The following is a 12130-nucleotide window of genomic DNA, read 5'->3' on the forward strand; positions in this document are numbered from 1 at the left end:
TGGTGTATTTCTTGGTACTTTTGTACACAGTTTCAGAGGTGAATCCTAACAAAAACACAGCATATCTTTGTAATCTTGAAGCAGACGTTACTGGGATGCCTTTTGAGGGATTGAAAATAGATGTTAATGGTTGGTGTAAACTTCCGTCCAAAATGTTGAGGATAGAATTTCTTAACTGCCCAATAAATCGCCCATGCTTCTTTGTCAATTTGTACATTGTTACGCTCTGTTTTTGTCGACGTTTTCGATAAGTAAGCAATCGGTCGTTCGCTTCCGTTGTCGTACTTGTGTGACAACACATCTCCTATTCCGTATGGTGAGACATCACAAGTGAGGCACAGGTCCATTCCGGGATCATAATGTGCCAGGACAGTATCGGAACTTATAAGCGTTTTTGCTTTTTCTAAAGCTTTGAGTTGGTTTTCTTTCCAAGACCGTTTTTGTCCCTTTTTCAACAGTTCATGCAATGGTTTTAGTTCGCTTGCATGGTAAAAATCTGTTATAATAATCTACTAGACCAAGAAATGATCTAAGTTGCGTAAGGTTTTCAGGAGCTGGCGTCCTTAATACTGCGTCAATTTTGTCTTTAGGTTTCCATATTCCCTCTTTTGTGTATTCCCGTGGGGATCCGCGTAAGAATAGGGCCACAGTACCCATTGCTTGTCGTAGAAGGCGACTATAAATGGGGCGGTCCTTCGGATGAGACCGCAAAATTCGAGGTCTCTTGTCACAGCAGGTGTGGCACGATATATAAAGATCCTTCCCTGCTCAAAGGCCGTAAGCACCGAGCATATAGGCCTATATTTTGTAGCCCTTCACCGGCAGTGGTGACGTCGATCTCCATATGAGCGAAATATTCTCGAGAGGGACGTTAAACAACATTTAATCAATCAATCAATCCCTCTTTTGTGACTTCATGTCCACAGTACTTAACACTGTCTGTCAAAAATTCACATTTTTCAATGTTAGCTTTCAGTCCAAAATTTTGGAGGCGTTGAAGAACACTATCCAAATTTCTTAAGTGTTCCTTTTCGGTTTGACAATCATGTCGTCTAAGATGCAGTAAACTCCTGGTATTCCTTGAAGAATTTGGTCCATAGTTCTTTGCCAAATTGATGGCGCAGATGCTACCCGTACAACTATCTGTTGTATCGATGTAATCCTTTATGGATATTAAGGAGGTACTCTACATCGTCATAATGGCTGACTTCCTTTCAAAACATGGATGAAACTATAAATATCAGCAATATTTGTCTATTCATTTTATAAATGCTCCCCTAGCTGAGTAGGTTAGCACGTCGACTGCTGAACTATAGAGCGCGTGTTCGAGTCCAGCAGTTTTTTGTTGGTTTTGGGTTTTTTTTTCCTGATTGCTTTAAACTAAAACTGTATTTTTTGACTAAATATATAAAGTAAATTTGAAAGTTTTGAATTTCAAAATAATGTTGTACATATCCTCCACTTTTCATCTATCAAATCTCTCTGGTGTAGCATACCTCCTTAATAGTAAGGTATGCTTTCGACTTTTCCTCCATTTCCATATGTATATTAGACTGTCTCAAATCTATTTTAGAGAAATGTTCTCTATGAGACAATGACGCAAAAATATCCTCAATTTTTGGCAAGGGACATTGATCGACATTCAACTTAGGGTTGATTGTGACTTTGAAATCTCCGCAGATCTTAACTTTTCCATTTTTCTTAGAAACCGCTACAATCTGAGTTGCCCATTCACTTGTGAATACCTTTTCCAGAATTCCCATTTTTGAATTTAAGATTTTCTAGCTCTTGTTCAATTTTAGGTTTCATGGTGTACGAAACTGGTTGTACATCTTCATTTAAATGTAGGTTTGCTTTAATTCCTTCACCTTTACCAATTCCGTGTGAATACACTGAGCTATATTTTTGTAATATAGCTTGCACTTTGCTTTTATTTTTATTGTAGTGACATTCATAACGCTTTTGACTTTTTTTTTTAGTTAAAGTTTTAATTCTTTCAGCAATGATCTTCCAAGTGAGGTTGTTGTTCCCTGATGATTCAGTTTGTTGACACTCGCTTGCCTCTAAGTTCTCGAGCGTCCTTTGATACAATTCCCATGGCCACGGCTTTATCAATTGCTTTTTGCATTGCGAGAGTTGTTTTGGACAACAGTTGTCTCTGAATTTGTTCGTTGTTTAGTCCACACACCTTTGTCGCGAAGGTTGTCATCAAATCATCCCCGAATTCACAATATTCAGAAAGTTTTCGAAGTTTTTCCACGTATTCATTTACTTATTTGCCGTCCATTTGCTGTCGTCGATTAAATCTGAACCTCTGCGATTACCGAAGGTCCTGTAACAATTTGACAATATCCACAAACTTTTTTTTTTTTCGCTGGTTTTTCTGGACTAGTGAGATCGCGTAATCATGCATGTTTTTCCTCCGATCAAACTTTACAGCGCCGGTAACTTTCATATTGTTGTCCATTTTATTGGCCGTGAACAATATTTCAAAATCTTTCAACATATGAAGTACAAGTTTCAATGCTGTCATCAAAGGAGTAAATTAATCACAGAAACTTTGCAGTGTGCTTCGGCACGAACATTTCCATGGAATTATCAGTAATACTTAAACATTTTCGTCGCTAATTTGTTGTGTATGTATCTATACAAATACGTGTAATAAAATATCTCTATATTCAACTCCCCTTTTTCAACCAGTTCAGTTGGATACAAGGTTCCATTACCTCAACTCATCATAAATCACACAAGACAGTTTTATAGATTTATTAACAATTAACTGCTCATTAAATGGAGGAGAGGATGTAACGACCTATAAAATGTGTAAAACGAAAGGTGAAGATCACGAACAGTGGTCAATCTCATAAATCCCATAAGCAAAACAAAAAAATAGATAGTTGGACAAACACGGATCCCTGGACACACCAGAGGTGGAATCAGGTGGCTAGGAGGAGTAAGCATCTTCTGTTGACCGGTCACACCCGCCGTGAGCTCTATATCGTAATCAGGTAAACGGAGTTATCCGTAGTCAAAATCAGTGTGCCACGAACGGTCTAACAATCGGTATGAAACACGTCAGACAGAATTTGACCCAATGATAGGTTGTATCGGCAAACTAGATCGTTATAACCAACATATAGTTTGCGAAATGCTGACTTTAAACGAAACTGTTGAAACCCCTGTACCATCAACTTGTTTGTAAGTAGATTGCCCCGATTTAAAAACTGACTATACGCAGAACAAGCTCTTGTGTATCGAATCAGATGAGAAATATAAACTCCATATGCAGGTGATAATGGAATATTGCTACACGAATATGGGAAGTTAATGATGGAGAAGCTGGAATCACCCCGTTTGTCATGAAGTTGAGTTGTTAGTTTGCCGTTAATATCTACTTTCAATAAAATATCTAAGTATGAAGCAGAAGTGGACAACTCTGTGGTGTCTTTTATTTCGAGCTCGCAGGGATATATCGAATCGACATATGAATGAAAGTTATTATTGTTAATAGATAAAACGTCGTCGATATATCTAAATGTCGAATTGAAGGCCACAGCAAGATATTTTTTCTTCTCACGTAAAAGTTTATGAATAAATTCTGCTTTATATGAATAAAAGAACAGGTCAGCTAACAAAGGAGCACAATTCGTGCTCATGGGAATTCCGACAGACTGTTGGAAGACCTGATCACCAAAGACCACAAAGATATTGTCAATGAAGAACTCTAGCATATTTTTTTTTTATTTCAACTTCAGAATACTTGTGTGTTGGTGTTTTAAAATGTTTTCATAAAAAAACATTTAGTCATAACTACTACGATATGTACAGTGAGACATCGCGGGCTATATTTCTTTCTTTCAGTGAATGTCCCTACCTTGGGTTGAAATCAAGAAGTAAGTCAATAATAAATGGAAGATTTTAAGAAAGTAAATTTAGTATGTTTCCTTAACTAAATAGACTAAGCCTAGTACCAGAAACAGGTCGGTTCTATTCGGACCACTATCCCCAGCACTAGCTATATTCCCTGACTTACTGTCAGTGCTAAGGTCGGTCACAATGGACAACCACTCCGGAAAACAATAAGGCGAGCAAACAACCATATCAGCTTCAGCTCTATTCGGGCCACTGAATTGATTGTCTACTTACCTTTCCTAATGCTAAAACCTTTATTCATCCTTACTTCTTATTAGGCTTCCTCTCGGTTTGATTAGTTCACAAGAATGACACAGAATGGTTTATATAACAAATAATTTTATAGTCTTTAAAACGTTTGATTGAATAGAACAAAAACATTACAGAACTTTAATACAACACATATATAGGCCTAACAATACCCAGGGGAATTACTTTGGTGTGTACAGTAAAAAAAAATTAAATGAAAATCCCAGGAGTACATTTTGCAATTTTGTACTTTGATTTTCCCCGGTTAGGAGTTGTCTAACTTATTAACGAAGATGTCCAATCAAATAGCTCGTTACATCTGCTGTTAGGGCATCTTGGAAACGAAAGACGCCTTGACGAGACAACGTGTGTTTGCACGTTTATAAAAATGTAAGATATATTTAGAACAGCTGTTCGCTACATCGCCAAACTAATCTATCACTGGCGCTCAGAAGGGGCGTAAATCTTGAATTGATAGGGTACGTTCCGATTCATCTTGCTCTTATTCTATATTTAATAGAAAGAGTAGTTTATAGGGGTGGATCCCGGATGTTTTGCTCGCGTGTCAGTGACTTTTTCCTGAGCATATTTATACAAAATATGGAATATCTACCTTAAATAGTTCAGAGGATATTGAAGAGGTCAGAGATTTAAAAAGTAAGTCCAACTCCAAGGTCAAGATCAAACTTCTTGAAATAATGAAATTTTACCATAAAGAACTAATATACAAATAATTTATATGAAAGCCCTATCTTAAATAGTTCAGGAAATACTGAATAGGTCAGGGTTTTTTATAAGATAGGTCAAACTCCAAGGTTGAAAGATCAAACATCATTGTGTACAATGTCTTGCCATAAAAAAAATCTATATACAAAATATGAAAGACCCACCTAAAGTAGGTCTGAATATATTTGATAGGTTATGTTTTCTTAAAAGTAGGCCAAACTTCAAGTTCAAAGATCATGATGTGAAATAAAAGGTCTTGCCATAAGATATATATTACATGTGCAATAATGAAATATGATGTGATTTTTCATTTCAGATTTTTGCATATTTTGAAACATCAACTAGGCCTGCCTACCATGTAATGAAAAATATCCCATGACACAAACCATGAAATTGTGTTGAAACTTTTAAGGCACAATGTCTCGAGCACATAATGATAAAAGCAGGTTATATCGCCCTCCGGGGGTAATAGCTATAGGACCCAACTTTACTTCCAAAGGAACTGGGAAAAATCAGAAAATTCCCTCTACTTCCTCTGCTAATTCAAAATCCAGTCTTGAGAAAAACAACCAGAAATTTATAATAGGAAATGCCATGGCTATTCCACCTCCAAAGAAAAAGGAGGAGAAAGTGAAAGTACAGTTACCAAGATCAGACTCTACCTCCGGAAGCAAATCCCAAGAATCACAGTACAAGAAAGAGTTAGAGGAAGCTAAGGTTAGCATCTTGCATTGCTTTGTCTTAGATATTGGGGATCTGAAATGTTAGAAAATATGCAATCAATCTAAATTTGTGTTAAACAAAGTTTGGGAATTTAACATTGTTTTTACTCTGTTTCTTACTTAATTATTATTATTTTTCTCCGGTACTTTTTTGTATGGAAGTGTTCTCAGAAGTTACACGAGGGATCGATATGAAACTTTCCAGGATGATAGTGTAGAATTTGTAGATGTATTTTATATGCATGTGTAATTTTGGTACAAAATCAGAATACACAAGGGATCGACATGAAACCTTAATAGGATGATAGTATATCATTTGTAGATGTGCAAAATGATAGTCATTTTGTCTGCATGCGTGCAACATTTTTTGTACACTAACTTTGTAATCAATCTAACGTTTTTGTTGTTCATTGAAATGGTTTGATATTTATATCATAGGTATATATTGAGACCCTTAACTGATTTGCGTGGTCAAAATTACCAATCTGCAAGTGCATGTATGTGTGCTTCTTTTTGATTGGATAATACTTAAATGTCTGTAATTTTCTTATTAATGAAGTGAATATGTTGATAATCACAGTATACGTAGATGATATGTGTATCTATTTATTGATGTAATAAAAATGCCAACACTAATGTGCATGTGTCATTGCGCGTGCATCGTCTTTCAAATGTTCATTTTTAAAGGACGATATCGTTTTTTTTTTCCATTAAATTCTTTTGATGTTGAGGTTTTAGGTGTGTCTTAGTATACTCCTTACAAATTGCTGTGGTTAAAATTACTGCTCAGCACATGCATGCACGTGTTCTAATTTCTGATTAGACGATTTTAAAATCACTGTAACTTTCTTATAATGTGATGCAAACATTATGAAATTCATACTGTGGGTATATGGTACAAATACCTGTTGAATGACATCAAGAAAAGTACGGAATCATACCAGCATGCAAGTGAATACACGTGCATTTATGGAGCGCCAAATTAACATAAACTCAAATAATTGAAGATATCTTCAATTATTTGAAGATATCATCAATTCAATTATTGCTCTCTTTAATTGAATTAATGCGTGCATTAAATCAATTATTGCTCTCATCAAATGAATTAATGCGCACTTCAATTCAATTATTGCTCTCATAAATTGAATTAATGCGCGCATCAATTAAATTAATGAGAGCAATAATTGATTTAATGCGTGCATTAATTCAATTATTGCTCTCTTCAATTCAATTGATGCGCGCATTAATTCAATTAATGCGAGCAATAATAGATTTGATGCGCGCATTAATTCAATTAATTCTCTCTTCAATTCATTTGATGAGAGCATCAATTTAGTAGAAATATTGCTCGCAATAATTAATTTAGAGCTCGGTATAAATAATTTGATGATCTCTTTAATTCAATTGAAGATATCTTTAAATCATTTACAATGCTTTTGTATAAGGAATTAATGCGCGCATCAATTCTTTTAAAGAGAGCAACAATTCAATTAAATATATCATTAATTCAATTGTGGATATGTTGAATTGAAGATATCTTTAATTATATAGTTGCTCTCTCTAAAAGAATTATTGCTCTCTTCAAATGAATTAAAGATATCATTAATTCAATTGAAGAGAGCAATAATTGAATTAATGCGCGCATTAAATCAATTATTGCTCTCATCAAATGAATTAATGCGCGCATCAATTCAATTATTGCTCTCATCAATTGATTTAATGCGTGCATTATATCAATTATTGCTCTCTTCAATTGAATTGTAGCGTGCATCAATTCAATTGTTGATATCATTAATTCATTTGAAGAGATCATTAATTCAATTAAAGCGCGCATCAATTCAGCAGAAGAATGAATTATATCATCAATTCATTTAATGCGCGCAATAATTCTGAATTGAAGATATCATTAATTATTTGAAGAGATCTTTAATTAAATTGTTGCGCGCATCAAATGAATTGATGATATCTTCAAATAATTGAAGATATCTTCAATTATTTGAGTTTATGCTAATTTGGTGCTCCATATGCATTGCTTTCTTTCATTATTTGGTACTGAAATGACCACATTAAACATACCAAATAAAGGCTAAAAAAATTATTCTTTGCTATAGGTTTAAAGTGATACCACTTTTTAATTTGGGGAGGTTTGGGGATTAACATATGTAACGGTCCCTGTTACAATTAGAACTAGTTTAGAATGTTATTATTGTACTAAATAAACATAAGATACTAAATCACAAAGCTGGAATGGCAAAGGTCTGACAGAATTCTTATAGTATGCCCATGCATCTACTTGATCACCAGCCTTAATCATCAATAGATTTTTTGTGATGATTTATTTCATGCATACTGTTATATGCCCTGTCTGTCTGAAACTTAGCTTAGCTTTATCCATAACCTTTGAATGATGAGTGATAGGGCTATCATATTTCTTGTGAATTTTTTTTTTTGAGCTATTTAAGTTAGGGTTTTCGTATTTTAATTGAACATCAATCTTTACAGTAAGGTCCATGGTGTTGACCTTGGGGTTTGACCTAGTTTTAAGAAAGCTAGCCTATAATCTATTCAATATCTCCTGAACTATTTTAGGTATAGAGTTTTCATATTTTTTAAATAGATTTATGATGGCAATGCCTTACATTTCATACTATTAATTGATCTATGTGACCTTGACCTTCTCCAGAACAGCAAGGTCATGTTAGTCACAGTGGTGTTGAGGCATCCCCATGTTTTGGGGATTCAAGTTTGGTTATGTTGTGACCCATTGGGGATAAGTAATTGGGATGGAGATCGAAAATTTTCATTGGAATGCAAATTTGAATTTTTTTCTTCAAAAAATCACAACTGTTACAGCTGAACAACAGGGCCAAGGTGACTCAGGTGAGTGATGTGGCCCATGAGCCTCTTGTTTGGTATCGGTTTAGATTTTTTGATCTTGACAAAATATAATCAATATTGTGTGAAATTGCTAAGTAAAACTCTGTTTTCACCATTGTTACAGACACATACATGTATCTAATTTTATGAGAAAACATGCCAATGATTCACATTTAATTAAATAAACTATTTTTTTGACTTAATATGTAGAAACTTGTCCACACCAACACATGAACAAGTTTGTAATTATTGTAATATACTGGAGAAATTGAAGATAAATTTCATTGTTTTAATTTAAGGACATATATACACATTGTTTCTCAATGATATGTAAATTTTTGTGACATTTCAGATACATTTCAATTGTATTCTATGTTTTTTCTTACAAAAAATCCTGGGGTATTGTTTTAGAGTTAGCATATATTTTGATAGTTCCTGGTTGTGGCAAGTAAAAATGTAAAGTCAGCTCATATGTATTGCAGTAAGTTGTATATAAATGAAAATTACTGACAAGCAAAGAGGGGGAGAAAAATCTTTAGAACAATTGGGTATCAAACCTGGAACCCTTGCATTACTATAGTTGTGTGATCTAACCCCTGAGTTACCCCAGGCCAATTTTCAAATTTAAACATATTTCAGAAATCATATAGAATTAATTCTTCATATCTGAAGGAGATAATAAACTCATTTTAGAGAAAATGTCAGAAATGTTGCAATTATACAAATGTAATTGTCCTTAACTTTATTAAAATTTAGTTAGATATCCAGAACAGGAATTTTTTTCTAGAATATATCATGTTCATAGCCCTTGGGACTTAGTGATATTTCTAACATTTTAACTAATACTCAGGTGACTGACAAGGCCTGTGGGCCTCTTCTTCATATTCTTAACTATTGGCATTATTTTATGGTTAACAGGAAAAGGAAAAAGATTTGTTGAATCAGATTGCTGAGTTTAAAAAATTAACGGAGGCGCTTCAGAAGCAGATCCAGGAGAGAGATGAGACAATAATGGAGCTGAAATCCTCCACGACAGCTCGACCAGCCTCGCCCCGATACCCATCTCCACATAGTTCTATGACATCCATGCCAGAGTCACAACTCTCATTTTAAAGCATTTACTCCCTCTTAACTTCATTGTTTTTGCATTTTCTATGGCAATTAGACCCTTAATTAAGGATGTTTGCTGAAAACAAAAATTCTAATGCAGGAATAGATATAGGTCTCTGGGAAAAATTATGGAACATCTCAATTATTTCTAGGAATCGGATGCATATAGGCTGCATGGGGTTTAGTTTAGTTTTTTTTTTTTGGTATTGTAGCTATACATGTAGTTTGAGTAAATCATATATAATGTAAAGTTTACTTTAAAAAAACACCAGAACTTAGATCAGTTCTAGTTCTGTAATTTGGAATTTATTTATTATTTGCAAGTTGGAGATATGCATGTTTTTGGTTAGGATATTCCACATATTTAGTTGTTATTAAATGTACCGTATCATGGAAAATGTTAGTTTGTAGATTGGATATACCGAGTCCATTTGGGAGCCTCGGTTCACGACCCACTCACACCTCTCAACAAGTGAAACTGACATAATTTACAATGTATATTACAATATATATACTCTATCAGTTTGTAATGTCTATCCAAGATTGATATTGGTTGTTTGTTTTGTTTTTTTACAATTTATGCACTGAAACAAAATTGCACCGAGATGTAGAGTGCAAATTAATGTTGATGTGTTTTGTAGAAAAAAAATTATATACAGCATGAAGGTGAATTCTTTAGTCTCCTTGATCACCATATAAATGTATATATTATATGATATGCAGCTGATATCATAGAGAAGAATTTGATTTTGTATTTTACTGGGCTGCATCATCAGTGTTAGTGTTCTGTCCAATTTTTTCAACACTTCAAACCTTTTTTTCAGGGAAGTCAGGGGACATTTTTATAGGGACTGTGTCAAAAGTTGATGAAATATTATGTTCCATATGGTTAAAATATATTAGTAAATGCAGAAATATTCACTTTTCAGTATACTGTTGACATTTCCACTGCTCACATATTGTACCTAGTTAATAGTATAGTTAATTATTAACCAGAAATTAATAAGTCTTTTTCACTCCTGTTTTCTACATATTTGTTCAAAAATGATTTTCAAGGTATGGATCAACACAGTATATTAATGTATATATAAAACAACTTTAATCTTGCAAATTAAAATCAATAGTCTATTTATTTATTATAAATATCTTTAAAATGGTGCAATAAACCTTAACTTTTTAATGTTTAGGTGTTCTCTGTGTTGTTCTTATTTCATTATATGTCAATGTTACAGGGGGCGGTCCTTCTGATGAGACCGCAAAAACCGAGGTCCCTTGTCACAACAGATGTGGTAGGATAAAGATCCCTCCCCGCTCAAAGGCCATAAGCGCTGAGCATACTGGTAGGCCTAAATTTTGCAGTCCTTCACCAGCAGTGGTGACATCTCCATATGAGGGAAAGATTCTCAAGAGGGACGTTAAACAATATTTAATCAATCAATCGATCTATAATTGCATAGTGCTACTGATTATGTCAGGTTTCAAATATGTTATTTTCAAATTTATAATTATGACATTCTGTGATATCTAACACCTGAATAAAATAAAATGAAATTGTCCGAGCTGCATAAAACATCCTTGGGTAAAGGGGGGCTTCAAGTTTGTGCAAATGAAGGTTTGTACCCCTTCCAAGGGAAGATAATAAAGTAATAGTGAAAATAAGTTAGGATGTTTAAAACAGCGTCTCGAGAACAGTCTGAACTAGATAAACCAAAACTTAAAAGACATTTAGCTTCCTTATAACACAGTATCAAGTTTGTTCAAACCAGTGAGCCATGGGCCTGACATCTTTCCTAGCCAAGGGTTTACAATCCGCTCCGGCAAAGCGCTTTGTAGAGAAGCAGAGCGGATCGTAAACCCTTGGCTAGTGAAGATGTGGGCCCAAGGGCAGAGCCACAATAAGAGGTCGAAGTTTTATCCGAGAAAATTCTTTCAAAATGTTCCGAGAACCACAAGAGCAACATGTGACATGTCAAATTCCCTCATGTAATACCGGTATGCAAATATGCTAATGTTGTGTTGATTCAAGTGAATTCATCGGAGGGTTCCAGTGGCAAGAAGGGTATATAGGATTACAAATATAAATTAAAAAAGATAATTCATTAAACTTCTGAAGAAAAACTAAGGGTGCAATAAATCAATCCAAGCAAGCATCCTTATGTAGGACCGTAGATTAAAATTTGTTCAAACCCTTACCTCCCTCCCAGAGTTCTGAACTTATGGGCAGGGTCTCGAGAGGGGTTTAAAGTATACAAAGGTTATATAGAACAATGTCTTTGATTGTATGTTTTTTAAGCAGATTGGTCATTTTTTGGCAATGAAAATTCTTTGAAAAAAAATCACCAAGAACCACAAGAAAAACAATTTGGGTTAAAGCAGTGTTCCAGTAGTAACTTGAAACGCTCCTAGTGTTAAAATTAGTAAGAATCCTTTTGGTGCTCAGGGCCATAGCAGTGAGGGTTCTTTATCATACCAATGCCTTCCATGACACATGACCTCCTTTGTATTTTAAAAGTTGAATCTGAAAGACCGGTGAC

General features: G+C 34.4%; 1 protein-coding gene across 3 annotated transcripts; it reads left to right on the plus strand.

Moving 5' to 3' along the window:
* The first annotated feature begins 4438 nt into the window (after window positions 1-4438).
* On the plus strand, window positions 4439-10782 carry LOC125674559 (uncharacterized). Of its 3 annotated transcripts, none has more exons than XM_048911733.2 (3): window positions 4439-4640; window positions 5204-5604; window positions 9405-10782. In XM_048911733.2, exons 2-3 carry the CDS (start codon window positions 5305-5307, stop codon window positions 9597-9599), a joined length of 495 nt encoding a protein of 164 aa, XP_048767690.2. In that variant the 5' UTR covers window positions 4439-4640; window positions 5204-5304; the 3' UTR covers window positions 9600-10782. The 3 variants fall into 3 exon arrangements, with proteins under 3 accessions (XP_048767690.2, XP_048767683.2, XP_048767698.2); XM_048911726.2 differs by having other exon boundaries at window positions 4440-4818; XM_048911741.2 differs by having other exon boundaries at window positions 4482-4551.
* The last annotated feature ends 1348 nt before the right edge of the window (window positions 10783-12130 follow it).

This window comes from Ostrea edulis, chromosome 1 (genome assembly GCF_947568905.1).
Source record: "Ostrea edulis chromosome 1, xbOstEdul1.1, whole genome shotgun sequence".
Lineage (NCBI taxonomy): Eukaryota > Metazoa > Mollusca > Bivalvia > Ostreida > Ostreidae > Ostrea > Ostrea edulis.

Excerpts from the sequence above, each read along its gene's own strand:
- LOC125674559 (XM_048911733.2), top strand. The coding sequence starts at position 5,305 with ATGTCTCGAGCACATAATGATAAAAGCAGGTTATATCGCCCTCCGGGG. Across the intron at positions 5,605-9,404 it reads AAGAGTTAGAGGAAGCTAAG|GAAAAGGAAAAAGATTTGTT; the intron begins GTTAGCATCTTG and ends TATGGTTAACAG.